Here is a 13,916-nt window from a genome sequence, read left to right on the forward strand (position 1 = left end):
TTTTGAAACTAAGAGAGAAAGAGAAAGATTTGTTACTACACCAAAGTGCTTTTAATTTGCATCACCTATCTATCCAAACTACCTTGTGTATTTTTACCTTCAAACAGAGTGAATGAACCTTTTGAACCAATACAAGAAGCAAAGAGAAAGTTTTGTTAAGGCTCTGAAAAAAAAAGTGCTCTTAATTTTCATAACCTATCTATCCAAACTATCCTATGTATTTTTACCTTGACACATCATGAATGAACCTTTTAAATCAACCCGCGAGAGAGAGAGAGAGAGAGAGAGAGAGAGAGAGAGAGAGAGAGAGAGGACACATAAGCAAGATCCCAAACATATTCCAAAATTGTCTACTACCCATAGTAAAATTTTGCGGGAGGCTTAGGGGTGGCTAAGGCAACTAAGGGGGTCGCTTTCGTCATGACAATGCCAAAACGTTCAGAAAGGTCCGGGGGGGAGGAGGAGGAGGAGCAGGTCCAATGGAAGGCATGAAGCAACGAAGCAAGCAAGAGGTGAAAATGGAGGAGGCCGAGGGAGGAACCAGGGCAAGTGCGACGACCAGAGCCGAAAGGGAGGAAGTGGAACTGGAGGCCGATGTCTGGGGATGTGTGGTCATCCAGGAATCTGTCCGGACAGAATTGGAGGGTGGGATGGGGGTGGCCCGGCCAAGCCTTGGGGTCGCGGGAAATGGCCCAAGTGTTGACGAACACGTGCGTGCCGGCTGCCACTTCGTAGCCGGCAACGTTGCAAGCGTGGCTGGCGCGGTGGGGCACCAAGAAAGGCAGCACGGGGTGGAGGCGCATGGTCTCCTTGGCCACTGCCTGCAAGAAGGGCAAGCTGGGCAGGTCCGCCTCCTCCACGGGCCGCTCCTCCCCCACCACCGTCGTTACCTCCTCCTCCACCCTCCTCATCGCCTCCGGGTTCGCCAAGAGCTCCGCCAACGCCCACTCTGTCAGCGATGATGATGTGTCGCTCCCTCCTCCAAACATATCCTATACACCAATCACACATCATCGCAGTTGGAGTCATCTGTCAATAATTCCCACATTGTGACTTGCCTCAACATCATGAGCTTCTGTGAGGAAGGCACCGCTAGGTACGATTGGGAGCAAGGGACCGCCGGCCCGGTGGGGGGGCCGGTGGTCCCCTGCCCCCAATCGTACCTAGCTAAATATGTGGGAGCAGAAGCTCATGATGTTATTCATTGTATGAAAAACACTGGAAAAGACCCAATTTCTAAATCTTCTTGTGTTGTATTTAGTGCATCACAATTTTGGTCCCAAATCAATTGGACGGGTGGATAATTGTGGGCCGTACATTTGTAGAGGCATGTGCTAATGCAATGATTTTAGATTGATTTAGTGGACAATCATGGCCCCGTATCTAATTGGAAATTTTTGGAAATAATTATTTTTAATTAGGAATTGATCGACCCTAGCTTGTGCTAATCATTTGCTTTCTTTTTGGCAGTGTGCCTTTGTCCACCATTGAACGCCTTATTGAGTAATATGCATGAAGCCTTAGTGTAAATTTCTAGCTCTAGAAGGTTGCTTCCTTTTGTAGAACATTACCATGTTGCATGGTTACTAGTTCTATTCATAGTTTTCTCAAGTATGAAAGAGAAAAATGGAAACAAAATCATCAAGATTGGTTCATTTTATATCAATCTTGCATCTTTGGTTGCATTAATATGCATGTGCTCAGTTGTTCTAGCATGAGAGAGAGAGAGAGAGAGAGAGAGAGAGAGAGTACCAAAAACATTGCTTGAATGTCATCGTCTGAGATCTTGGGATCCGCTAGCAAGATGTCAAGAAAGTCTTGTGGGGGTTCGTACATGCCATTTCGAAGTTCACGTCTATGATCAATCACAGTTTGGAAGGCAACTCTCATTCGAAGACCAGTTTGCTTGGCATGGCTTGCCACCCCTTGCAAATCCATGCATGCTAGCCAAGGCATTAAATCACTCACATTAAACTTGCCAAGCAGATGCAATGCTTCGATTACAAGATGGACCATGCTGCCATGCTTGGACTCTCCATGTGCACTTATTTCATTTAGGGGTCTCCCCAAGAACATTATAGATACTATGTTGTTTGTTGTAGTTTGTAGCTTTTGCCTTATTTCCGAGCTTTTGCCAACCTTTGCCTCCACCATTACCGACCTCACCAATCTTTGCACCTCTGTGGTCCTCACATGTTGAAAGGATTCTATTCTCTTCGCATTGAAGAACTGCATTGCACAAAGTTGGCGTAGAGACCTCCAATAATGTCCTAAATAAATCAAACAAGAAGAGAGATTCTCGTCAACATTTGTCATACTTACATGTAATTGATCAACTATTCAATTCAAATGTATGAGCCAATGTGCCAATTACTGATGTAATTAGGTGATCACAAGGAATATTGAGCACAAAATTTGTATGGTCATGCATAGATCTAGAAAGTTGATCTTAGGAGTATGAGTGATTTACACGCATAACCTGCGTCAGAAAATGTGATTCCAGATGCACCACCATAGACACTGCACTCGGATGCAATTGATCTAACACGATTTGCAAATGTGGAGTCATGAGTTTGGAGGATTTGTTTAGCCATTGCAGGGGAGGAAGCCACAAGAATGGGCACTGAGCCAAGCCTCAAGGCCATCAAAGGACCATACTTCTTGCTAAGTTCGTAGAAAGATTGGTGAGGGTTCTTGCCAAGAAGATGGAGGTGGCCTATTAGAGGGAGGCCAGGAGGCCGAGGAGGAAGCCTCTTATTGCTCTTAGAATGTTTTGCATTTGATTGTCTTGCTATAAGCAAGGCAACCATGCATATGGTAAGGAGGAGGCAAGGAAGAAAGGAGAGGAGGGCATGCATTTGAACCCATTTGGGAATGGTGAGATAGTATGGCTCCATATAAGAAGAAAAAGAGAACTTCCAATGTAGGGGGAACAATTGCAAGAGACTTCAAAGATCTATCCGCCGACGATTCTTGAGGAGGCGCTAGAGCAATGCTATTCAAGAGGGAAACGGGATAATGAATCTACCACGCTTGGGTAATAGAAGGTTGGGTTGGTGGAGTCTCTAGGTGTGTGTGTGTGTGTGTTGGGGGGGCGGGGGGGGGGGGGGGGGGGGGCAGGGGGGAGCATAATATGGTCATGTTGGTATTGAGGCAATATAAGTCTCTCCCTTGCCTTTTCTCCCCCTCTAGGTGTGTGTGGCGCATGATATAGTGCTATGGAGGCATTATGAGCAACTCCCTTGCCGTTTATATAGTGCAAGGGAGAAGAGAGAAAGGTTCAGAGGTTGCTGGCATATGTGTATGCGTGCAGAGAGAGAGAGAGAGAGAGAGAGAGAGAGAGAGAGAGAGGGGGGGGGGGGGGGGGGGTAACGCTGAGCTAAGAGTTTATTTATACGTAGCGTTTTAAAGAATTTCCATTCAGTTCCTGTGTTTCCTTCAAAGGAAAAGGTATTGACGGGCTTTAATAACTGAGGAGGAGGTTCAGCTTCAACAAACTTCTTCAATCCCAGGCTCCATAGCCTACAGCAGACGCTGACGCAGACGCCTCCGTCGGCCTCTCATCAACCTCTTCTCTGGTCAACGTACCACGTGGATTGAGTGGAAAAGAATGCAATTCCAAATGGAGCATCTCTGAAATTATTATATATAATAATAATAATAGCCAAGGCCCCAGCACAACTAGGCAAGTTCAACCTTCTCCTTGAATAAGATCAGGATTTCAGTTGAATTAGCAGGAGTCCACATCCAAGACTCAAGTGTGAAATGATAAAGGCCCTTTGAGCTTTCAAACTTAGAGCCCCTGCCTATAGACCAATTAGCAGCGCTTTTGGAGGGCCGTCTAATCGTCACACACATTCCTATACACCATCTAAATAGCAAGCGAGAAAAATGGAGAAAAATTTTCGCCTTTGGGGTGGAGGGTAGTTGGGCCACCCTCCAGAATTCTAAAGTGCCTCCGGACCTCTTACAGCCGGTCAATTGGATGCCTGCAACAGGTTGTGACTGGAACAGTCTTGGCGTTTTTTGCACAGGGTGGTTTGTGCATCGGTTGCTCACTGCTCTATGGGAGTGCGCGAGTGGTTGGAAAGCCGCAGTTTAGTTTAGAGGGCCTTCCTAGTCAGACGTACTATGAGAAGGCGCTCTTAGTTACCTTCCACCATGCAGCTAAGAGCCCCCTCTAATCTAGAGAGCCCTTCATCTACGCGCTTGCCACACCTCCTCTCTATTTGTCATGCCCCAATATTGAAGAAATCAAGGGTGGGGGTGCATCTGATGAAATCGGGCTGTTGAATGTGTTTGTAATGAATTCGGGAAATTTGGTAAATTCAATGCAGAAAAAATATAAATTCAGATCCGAGCCCCCCTCCCCCCGCCCCCCGAGACTTGAACCCCTAACACCTCGCTTGGCAGCTCAATGCGCTAACCACTCACCATGCATGCTTCTTGAAAAAAATGAAGTCCGCATGGTTTTGTAAATATAGGCAAAATATAAATTCCGGTGCTTAGGCCCCATTTGTAAATTCAAGTCTCCATATCCACGGTCTCAATTTCACCGTACCCGTCAAATGCACCCCCACCCTTGATCCACTCAATATTCGTGGCATGTCATATAGAGAGGAGGTTTGCAACATCCAATTTCCTTTGCTAAGCACACTTCCTACAATTCATCAAAAGGGCATCTATATCTATCTATACTACTTATTAAAAAGAGAGGAGCTAGATCCAAGTGGCTGCAAATGCTTACAACCGCAGTGACTATGGATAGTGCTCCTCTCACCACCCACCTTTGGTGCTTCCTTCTAATGTGGTGGTTTCCTTCTCTTCCATCGTGGGTTGCCGGCATAGCTCTCATGCCTCTGCCACCCTCGAACAACGTGTGCAGCTCTCGTGCCTCGAACAACAGGCTTTCGACAACCCTCATATAGCCATGAGCTTTGCTTGTACATGCCATGCAAGCGCAGTAAATTATAGATAGACATCGCTTACGTGCTTGAATTCTCTATATGGTTTGCAGCTTGCACGGCGCAGGATGACCATGGTAGTCTCTCTCTCTCCCTCCCTCTCTCGACCCTTGAGGTGGGGCCCTTCAAGTCCAAACATGGGCATGCATGTGCAAGCTTCTTCCATGTGGGTTGCCTTTGCTCGCCCACCTCGCAGATAAGGTACTTTACATGCAAGTGATAGTCTCTCTCTCTCTCTCTCTCTCTCTCTCTCTCTCTCTCTCTCTCTCGGAAAATCATCATCAACTCTTCAACTTCTTCTTCTGTCTCTTTCTCTGTCTCCCTCTCTCTTGTGTGTCTGCTTTGTAGATGATTTCAAAGCTGTGCAAGTTTTTCTTCTAATCCCCCCCCCCCCCCCCCCCTCTCTCTCTCTCTCTCTCTCTCTCTCTCTCACACACACACACACACACACACACACGCGCGCGCGTTCGTGCGCACGCGCGTTCGTGCGCGCATTGCTAACCATTGCTAAGTTTTTGCAGGTTGCATTCAAGAAAACTAAATATTTTCCACATCTTGGTGTTCTTGATCTGCCCGTGGTTATTGACTCCTTTCAATGTGGCAGAACATACTATAGAGGGGGGAGATAAAAGAGTGTTGGGACTCTATAGAGTTGCTAGGACCACATGGCACCACTCTAAAAATTGCAACAATATGCCCTTCTTCTCCCTTTCCTTTATTATTTGTTTAAAGTGCTTAGTTGATCTTGAATTTCATTATCACAAAAAGTTTTAAACAACCTTGGCATATCCTCCATAAAAAATACACCAACAGGATGCACCTCCACGAGTATTCTTTCTTGTGAAGCTTGCAATTCTTATTCCTTATACAAAGGAGATTCCACCTGCATGCTTCCAGAGTAGAATTTTTGTCAAGAGGCTCTGTGCGCTCCTTGCCGCACTGTCGAAGCAAGGGACTTGCCGATACACCGTGTGCGAGCCACAAATGACTCCAAGCACACAACAAGACTAATCTAGAAAGCTCAAGAGAGCAAAGGGTGTGTCACTCACCGCTCTACGCTCGCCTTCGTGGTGGATTCCTCGTCGCGATGAAGAAGAAGTTGCAGTCATGCCGCGCTCAACCGCTTCGCCGTCGTCGTGCCTTCGTAATGCTCGATCGCACACACACTCTCCCTCTCTCTCTCTCTCACATACACACACACACACAAGGAGGTGAAGAAGAAGAAGATGGAGATGGAGATGGAGCAAGAGCACTCTTCTATTGCACAAATGAGAGAATGAGTGAATTTTAGGTTTAGTTGGCTTTTATATGAGCTCACCCCATTCACACTTGGGCGCCTATGCTTAGCCAACTAATCCCTTGAATGTTCCAGTTAGAGTGCGCCTCTCATCGGCGATCACTCTTACCCTTTTCCTATTGGTCCGACAAGCCCGGTACCTGACTCTACCAAATACATAATACACGTCCGTCGTAGGTGATGGGGTGTCCGTGAGCGGTGAGGGTTAACATGCCTCCCTTCCTGATGTAGATTCTGTCCTCGGAAGCTATTGAGTTGAAGCTCGTTCGTCGAGGTGGAAGAGCATTTGAGATGAATGTCCTTAGCCTTCTTCAGTCACTGCAAAATCAAACAACATTGGCACAGTAATTGCATTCTCATAAGTGATTAAAAAGCATATGCAGTTTTAGGTAGACAAATTGATTGGTAAAAGAATTTCAAACAATTTGTCAGCAATGAACATTAAATTGCAATGTAATCAAATGCATAAACAGATATAAAGGTAAAAAATTAAACAAGTCTGGGGTCGCTAATTTGACGGTCGAAAGGCACTAGAGATCGAATATTAATACCATGGGTAAGCTTCCTAATTTTCTGTGGTCAATTAAGTTGTTTAATCGTGAGAGCCAAGTATTCATGTTCGAGGGCTGACTAGAGGCTATATCTAGAAGACCTTGTAGTTAAGCTACCATAAAAGGAATTTCTCATGAAATCATCGCCTGACTGATTACTTTTTCTTTGACCCCCCAAAGTCTTTTCACAGTGATTCAATTTTGATGTGTGTGCTTATTTTGTATGCCTTGGGTTTTTTGCTTTTCAAGTAAAAAAGTGCCCATACTGGGAACCTCTAGGGCTCTAGTACCATAGGCAATACATGTGAGTGAAGTACCAAATCAAGATGAGATTTCTCTTCCAGCTTAAGATTTTACAGTGTGGCACTTTGATTTTTTGTTTGTTCATTTTCAGCATTTTAATTTTGTAACTTTGGGGGGTCATATAACACTGATACACCTCCCCAGGCTCATCACACTAGTAAACTCCCTTTATAATACTTAAGCTAAAGGTCAATAGGGTCAAGCCCACTAGAAAGCCCTAGTACATTTCACACAATGCTGCCTAAATCGGATTAAGAACGTAAGTAACCATTAATTATTAGGAAGGCATTCCCCATGGTATTAAGAGAAGATTTCTAACACCTAACTTGGTCAAACTAGTTTGTCGGACTGCTTGATTTTTAAACCTAGACAAGTGATTATGAAAAAAAATTACATTGAATTAAATGTTTGATACTAAGCAAATGCGGTGAATATTAGGTTACCAATCACAATTAAAGCTGACAATCATAGATGCAAAAAAGATAAGGGGCAATGCTAATGGACAAGAAACACCTGTTTGTGTCGATGGTCGCGCTTGATTTGAAGAGTGAGTCGAGATAAAGATTCCATGAAGGTCCAAATCCTACCAATAGCAACACGCTCCTGTACACACTAGGAAACAAAAGGAATACCTCCAGGAGGCACATTAGTGGAAAAAGGTACTAACACTTATTGAACACAACAAAAAACATAAGGAACCCTAACCTAATTATTTGCACTCCCCCTAGAGAGTCAAGGGAATAGGATATTATAGAGGTTGGGGGGAAACCCTAAGGCTAAACCCCTATCCTCGTCGTCGAGATAAACAAAGTCATCATCCATGAGACCATATGTGCCATCCGTGTAGTAGTGTAAATTTTCTTCTTCATCATAGGTGCCCATGTTTACTAAGAAGGTCACTAGACGCCTATAGTCATCTTGGTCAAAAGGGTAGGCTTGTGCAATGGGAGAAACGCTCTCTACTAAGTATGGATCAGACGTGGTCAAGAGACGTATCAGCCATTCTAACTCCTCAAAATTCCTCTTACATGCTAGCGTACCTATCAAATCCCATTCACATGCAAGCACTGGAAAGACCATGTGAAATATTTGTGAAAAGTAACGAGGGTACCTCTCACCCAAGACAGGAGTGGAGGACTCTAGCGTACTAGCCATATCTGTACACGCAAATAGATGATGGTTAGAGTGCAAATATTACAAGGGTCGTGTTCTTGTGCATAATTTGTTTTTATGATTTGTGTTATGGCTCTTGCTCTTTTACTTTTTTATCTTGTTTTTGTGAGTATAAGGCTTTATATATACATTCCCTAAGATTGGAGATTAAGAGGTCAGGGAGAAAGGTTGAGAGGGAAGCAAGTGAATGATGGATGTCCACAAACACTCCCCCCTTCCTTGGGTAGATCATACCGTTTGAAATGATGTCGTCACCCTTTGAAACCAATTGTTCCAGTTGGTAATAGGTGAGGATTTTTGCCAGTAGTTTTCTATTACCCTAGGTGCCTCGTCAAGTTGCAAGGGTGGTAAGGTACTCTCCCAGGATCGAACTTGAAGTGGTTCATCAGGTGATTCTTGAACACTGGGAGGTGTGGATTCTTTTGTAGCTTCATGTTGGTCCACTACTATAGATGGAGGCTGTGTAGAAGCTTTTACCTCTATGGATGTATTACATGAGGAGCTAGAAGCTTCATGGAACTCCCCCCTTCCTGAGCTAGGTGGAATAAATTGGTTTTGCCTTGGATCCCAAACTAGCTCTGGACTAGGTGTGTAGCATTCTGTGATCTTTCCCTTCCCACGGTCTGCCATTGGCTTTAGCGTTACACTGTTTGACTCATATGGGTTTGTTGTCGATAGGGAAGGACACATTTTACGTTTAGGTACCCAAATTTGCTCATTTCCATCACAGTAGCCTTGGCCTTCTAATAGCTGTTTTGGAATCCATCGTGATTTGGTCTTGACTCTCCTAGGGCGCGCTCTTGGTTTTCCCAGGAAATTTTTTCTTGGAATGGATGGGAGGGTTGAGGTAGTTGGAAGTAAGGCCTTGGGGACCCATTGATATGTACTCTTAGGTCATGCAGGTTGAGTACTTCCAATATTACTGCTTGCTGCAACTACAAGTATTGAAGTGCTAGGTTCATGGGTAGCTGGTGAAGACGAGTTAACCACCTTGGCTTGTGAATGTTGGCTATCCTTCAACTTGCTAGAGTTTGCAACGTAGGTGACTTTGCTTGAATGATAGGGGTAAGAGTCGGTGGTCGCGTCGTGACACTACCAGTATCCCAATCAATAGTGCTGTTAACCCTCGTGGCTCACGGACACCCTATCGCCTACGACGGACACCGTAACCGTATTATTTATTTAAGTGGAGTCAGGCACCGGGCTTGTCGGTCCAATAGGGAAAGGTAGAGTGATCGCCGATGAGAGGCGCACTCTAACACGAACATGCTAGGGTTAGTTGGCTAAGCATGGGCGCCCAAGTGTGAATGGGGTGAGATCACATAAAAGCCAATTAAACCTAAAATTGAGTCATTCTCTCATTGTGCAATAGAAGCTGCTCTTGCTCCATCTCCACCTTCTCCTTCACCATCTCCTTGTGTGTGTGCGTGAGAGAGAGAGAGAGAGAGAGAGAGAGAGAGAGAGAGAGAGAGAGAGAGAGAGAGAGAGAGTGTGTGTGCGATCGAGCATTGCGGCGGCACGACGGCGGCGAGGCGGTTGAGCGCGGTGTAGCGGCGTCTCCCTCTTCTTCGCGGCGCGGGAATCCTTCATTCGCAACTACGCAGGAAGGTGAGTGACACACCGTTCTTCCTTGTGAGCTTGTCTGTTGTATGACTGTGTGCTAGGAGCCTTTGTGGCTCGCACACGGCGCGTAGCAAGTCCCTAGCCTTGACATTTTTGGCGCCGCTGCCGGGGAGCTGCTGCGCGTGAAGCTCCAATGGCGACCTGTAAATTGTATTGAAGTTATTTTTTATGCAGGAAAGGCTCGGCTTAATTTTGATTATTGTTGTCTGCATTCAAGTTTTCTGTGTTCTGTTAAGGTCTGTTTTGCTAGTTCTATTAAGTTCAGATTTCAGCTTACACAGTTAGCATTTCTTGCGTTTTTGCATTTTCTGCATTTTCTGGTTTGCACTGCACAGTTCTGTCAAGTTTCAATTTCTGCATTTTCTGTGTTTTCTGGTTTGTGCACAGTTAGGCGCACAGTTAGTTAATTAAGCAGGTTAGTAATTAGGTGAACCATTGATTAGCAGGTCAGTAGGTAGGTGGGACAGTAAATAGTTAGGTGAGGTCAACGCACACCAAAACGCGTACCAAATAATATCTCAAAAAAAAAAATTGAGGTTAGATTTTCGAAAATAAAAAACGTGAGTTATAAAAACGGACGGATTGGTTTGTATAAAAGTTAGATCGGGATCGGGATCATAAGCCCAAGCCCAGGCCCAGGCCTCAGTCCTCAGTCTTATGATATATACTAGACTCACTCTTATATATATACCCTACCCCCTCAAGAGGGAATGAGGGTATGTGGGACAAGTCCTCCACTCTCCTCCCTTCTCTTCCCACTTGCACCCTTAGACTTGCTATTTGGAGCCTAGTTCCCCAGCTAGGAAAAGACTGTTTCGAGCTTTTCTGGAGCAAAATAGAACCAAACGGTGGGCTGTAAAGCACAGCGCGTCCCTCCTAGCGATACGCTCGTTTCGAGCTATCACACGGCCATTCCACGACACGCTCTAAAAAATCTAGCAAAAAAAAAAAAACAAAAAACACGCAAAAAACTAGTCACAAGGCCTCCTAGAGCAGCTTTTTGACACCTTAGGGTATCAAAAGCACATGCACTTACGCTCTGGGCGGGTACTAGAACACGAGCATATTGAGGGTGCCTCTGTTCATACGGACACCCATTACCCATCCACGATAGGCTCTAGACCCTCAGCGGGGACACAAGGTAGCACCACCCAAGACCCTAAAATAGCCGCTAGTGATTCCTCCTCCGACTCAGAAATCATGGAAGCATACCCTACCCAAAACACTGAGAGAGAAGGCCATGCACCTCCCGAAGCTCCACAGCCTAGTACTAGTATGTTTAGCCGTTTCATGGAAACATTAGGTAGAGCTACTCGCTCGGAACCTGATGCAAATGAAGCACACGAAGGGGGTGGGGAAGTGGACTCTCCTTTCACATCGCACGTGGACCCCACACCCCCAAAGAGTGTCCATGTGGATATCCTGCCAACTTCTTACCAAGAAGACCCTGTTGAGCTACCTCCTTCAGAAGTTCCCTCTAGAGTACCGTTGCTGACAAGTAAAACCACGGGGAGCAACATTGCTTCTACCTCACAAGAAACCGTTAACACGTCAACTCTAGAAGGATTGTTCATTAATGATCATTGGACATACGACCTCCACACTGAGGTGTTGACGGATCTACACTCTGGCCACGCCTACCATGTAGGATGGATAGAGATTGTACAATCCACCTCTAGTGCCACGAGCATCGAAGATCAACAGAAAATGATCTGTAATGTTATCCATGGCATTATTCAATCAGAAAGGCAAAACCGAGGGGTAAATATACTCTCAACTGGCCCCATGAGATTTCTGGATACGAACAAGGCTCAACAGCTTACTCTATCACAAATGGAGACTCCTCTAATGAGCCCCATGGACCCATCTTACGTCATTTCACCTGGGGTCTCTATGCAATCTGAGCCTCCGAGCGACAACTTTAGCTTCCCTAACTTGGCTCAACCCTCTATTGAGGAAAACACAGTGCTCACTCCAGGGATAAGCGTGACAGAGAATGTACCGATGACATCTACGGTTAGCGCAGTGCCACTACCTAGTGTCGTAGTACCTAATATGGGGCCTCGACCGTATGTGCCTCTAGCCCCTTATGCACACATGGCCCCCACACCTCCAATTGTACCACTTGTTTATGCTCCTCGAGTGCCGCTCCCTAGCCCTTATCCGAGTGGACCTATGCCCGGTTATGTTCCATATCCTGCATCATCCACACATATGCCAAGACCGGTACCCATCCCTCTCCCACATATGATTCCAAGAGTACCTCCACCGGCCTTGCCTCCTCACATAGGTGACTTGGCAGCGTTTGCTCAAACCATAGGTCGATCTATCGTGGAAAATATGTGTCATGCATCTGATAGAGAGCCTAGAAGTAAGGCAATACAAATTGCCAAACTCACGCAAAAATTCAATGGGGACGAAGATGCTAGAAAACACATTGAAGTGTTTGAACAAGTATGTGATTCTTTAGGGGAACGCAACGAACTACATAAGTGCAATGCCTTAAGCTTGACATTAAGTGGGAAGGCTGGAGATTGGTATAGAACCCTAAGGGTGGACGAGAAAACAATCTACCCTACCCTTCGAAGGTTGTTTCTAAAGTAGTACATACGAGAAGGTGTACTTTGGGGTGTAGCATCTCAGCTACAGAAGGCCGAACGTAAGGAAGGAGAGTCAGTAAGGGACTTCATTAGTCGTCTAAAGCACTTAAACTCTCGCTGCCCTATAAATGAGCGCTTCAACAATAACCAACTGCTTGATCGATTCATTCGAGGGTTGAGGAATGAAGGAATCTATAATGGACTAGTGATTAGAGGTATCACAACGTGGGAAGATGTCACTGCCAATGCAATCCAATTAGAGGACAACTTGATGATAGCAGGCATGAGGGTGTCTACTGATACGAGATCCACTAGCTCACAAGCCATTGAGTATGAACCCATGACTGCAAAGCCCATTGCCAATGAGCCAAAGGTATTTGAGACATTCTTGACAGACCTCACCAAGGCAATCCAAGAGTCTCTTAAGGATAATCGACCCCCTCAAAATAGTCACATGTATCCAAGAAGGGAGCAACAATGGTGTTCCATTTGCTTAGGTCCACATAGCACTAGTGAGTGCCCTACGTTTAGAGTAAAATTTAATGGAACTTGCAACGCATGTGGTAGGTATGGTCACCAAGCTAAGGATTGTTTAATGATCAAACGTATGATGGAAAATAGACCACCTGTAGCCTGGACGGATGCGCCTCGAGCTCCTGTATTGATGCCTGCTGCACCTGTTGAGCAACTACCGCAACACATGGTCCCTAGATCTCAAAATGTTGTACAAGCTACACCGCTACCACCTCCTGTGCTAGGACCGCAGCCCCTGCATCCAAGAGTCGCCCCTATGAACCAAGTGGGTTGCGAGCCATCTAATGCTTATGCAGATGGCTGTGAGGAGGAAATAGACACTAGTATTGCCTACGGACTTGATACATTGGAAGAGTGTCCTATATACTACATGGAAGATTGTTGGGGGCAAGTCAAGCCGGTTTATCAAGCTGCTGCTCTCGCATCCAGAGGTCAAAATATCAACACCCAGGCTAGGAGGCCACCTCTTCAATGCTACGAGTGTGGTGGACCACATCGGGCAGTGGAGTGCCCTATTAGGCTGCAAAAGAATGCTGCACAGATGCAAATGAATCAAGGGAAGCACGTCTACAATGCCAATACTCACATGTAATCGTTGTGGCATAGATCACTTGATTGCCCAATGCCCCTATAACCCAAATGCGCCTAAAATCACACCCCTAAATTTGGTCGAAATTGCTAGTGTGACATCGCCAATACCACCTGTCGCACTCGCTTATGCGATTACACGGTCCATGCTTCAAGGGCCAGGCCATATCCTCGAAGAGAGAGATACCGCGTCAGTTATCCAAGCAAAGAAAAATAAGACACGAAGGAAGAGGTTGCAGAATACGGGAAATTCAAAGCCAAGTTCCAAAACAAACATAGGAAC

At 45.6% G+C, this 13,916-nt stretch overlaps 1 protein-coding gene across 1 annotated transcript; it reads right to left on the bottom strand.

Moving 5' to 3' along the window:
* Positions 1-330: 330 nt before the first annotated feature.
* On the bottom strand, positions 331-3,091 carry LOC147443697 (3,9-dihydroxypterocarpan 6A-monooxygenase-like). Its single transcript, XM_086527714.1, has 3 exons — positions 2,480-3,091; positions 1,753-2,270; positions 331-992 (listed from the first exon to the last, which is right to left on the bottom strand). The coding sequence occupies exons 1-3, from the start codon at positions 2,895-2,897 to the stop codon at positions 354-356; spliced, it is 1,575 nt and encodes a 524-aa protein (XP_086383840.1). The 5' UTR covers positions 2,898-3,091; the 3' UTR covers positions 331-353.
* Between the last annotated feature and the right edge of the window lie 10,825 nt (positions 3,092-13,916).

The sequence above is a fragment of the Adiantum capillus-veneris genome, chromosome 13 (assembly GCF_014529385.1).
Source record: "Adiantum capillus-veneris isolate H3 chromosome 13, ASM1452938v2, whole genome shotgun sequence".
Lineage (NCBI taxonomy): Eukaryota > Viridiplantae > Streptophyta > Polypodiopsida > Polypodiales > Pteridaceae > Adiantum > Adiantum capillus-veneris.

Excerpts from the sequence above, each read along its gene's own strand:
- LOC147443697 (XM_086527714.1), bottom strand. The coding sequence starts at position 2,897 with ATGGAGCCATACTATCTCACCATTCCCAAATGGGTTCAAATGCATGCC. Across the intron at positions 2,271-2,479 it reads AATCACATTTTCTGACGCAG|GACATTATTGGAGGTCTCTA; the intron begins GTTATGCGTGTA and ends TGATTTATTTAG. Across the intron at positions 993-1,752 it reads ACATTCAAGCAATGTTTTTG|GATATGTTTGGAGGAGGGAG; the intron begins GTACTCTCTCTC and ends ATTGGTGTATAG.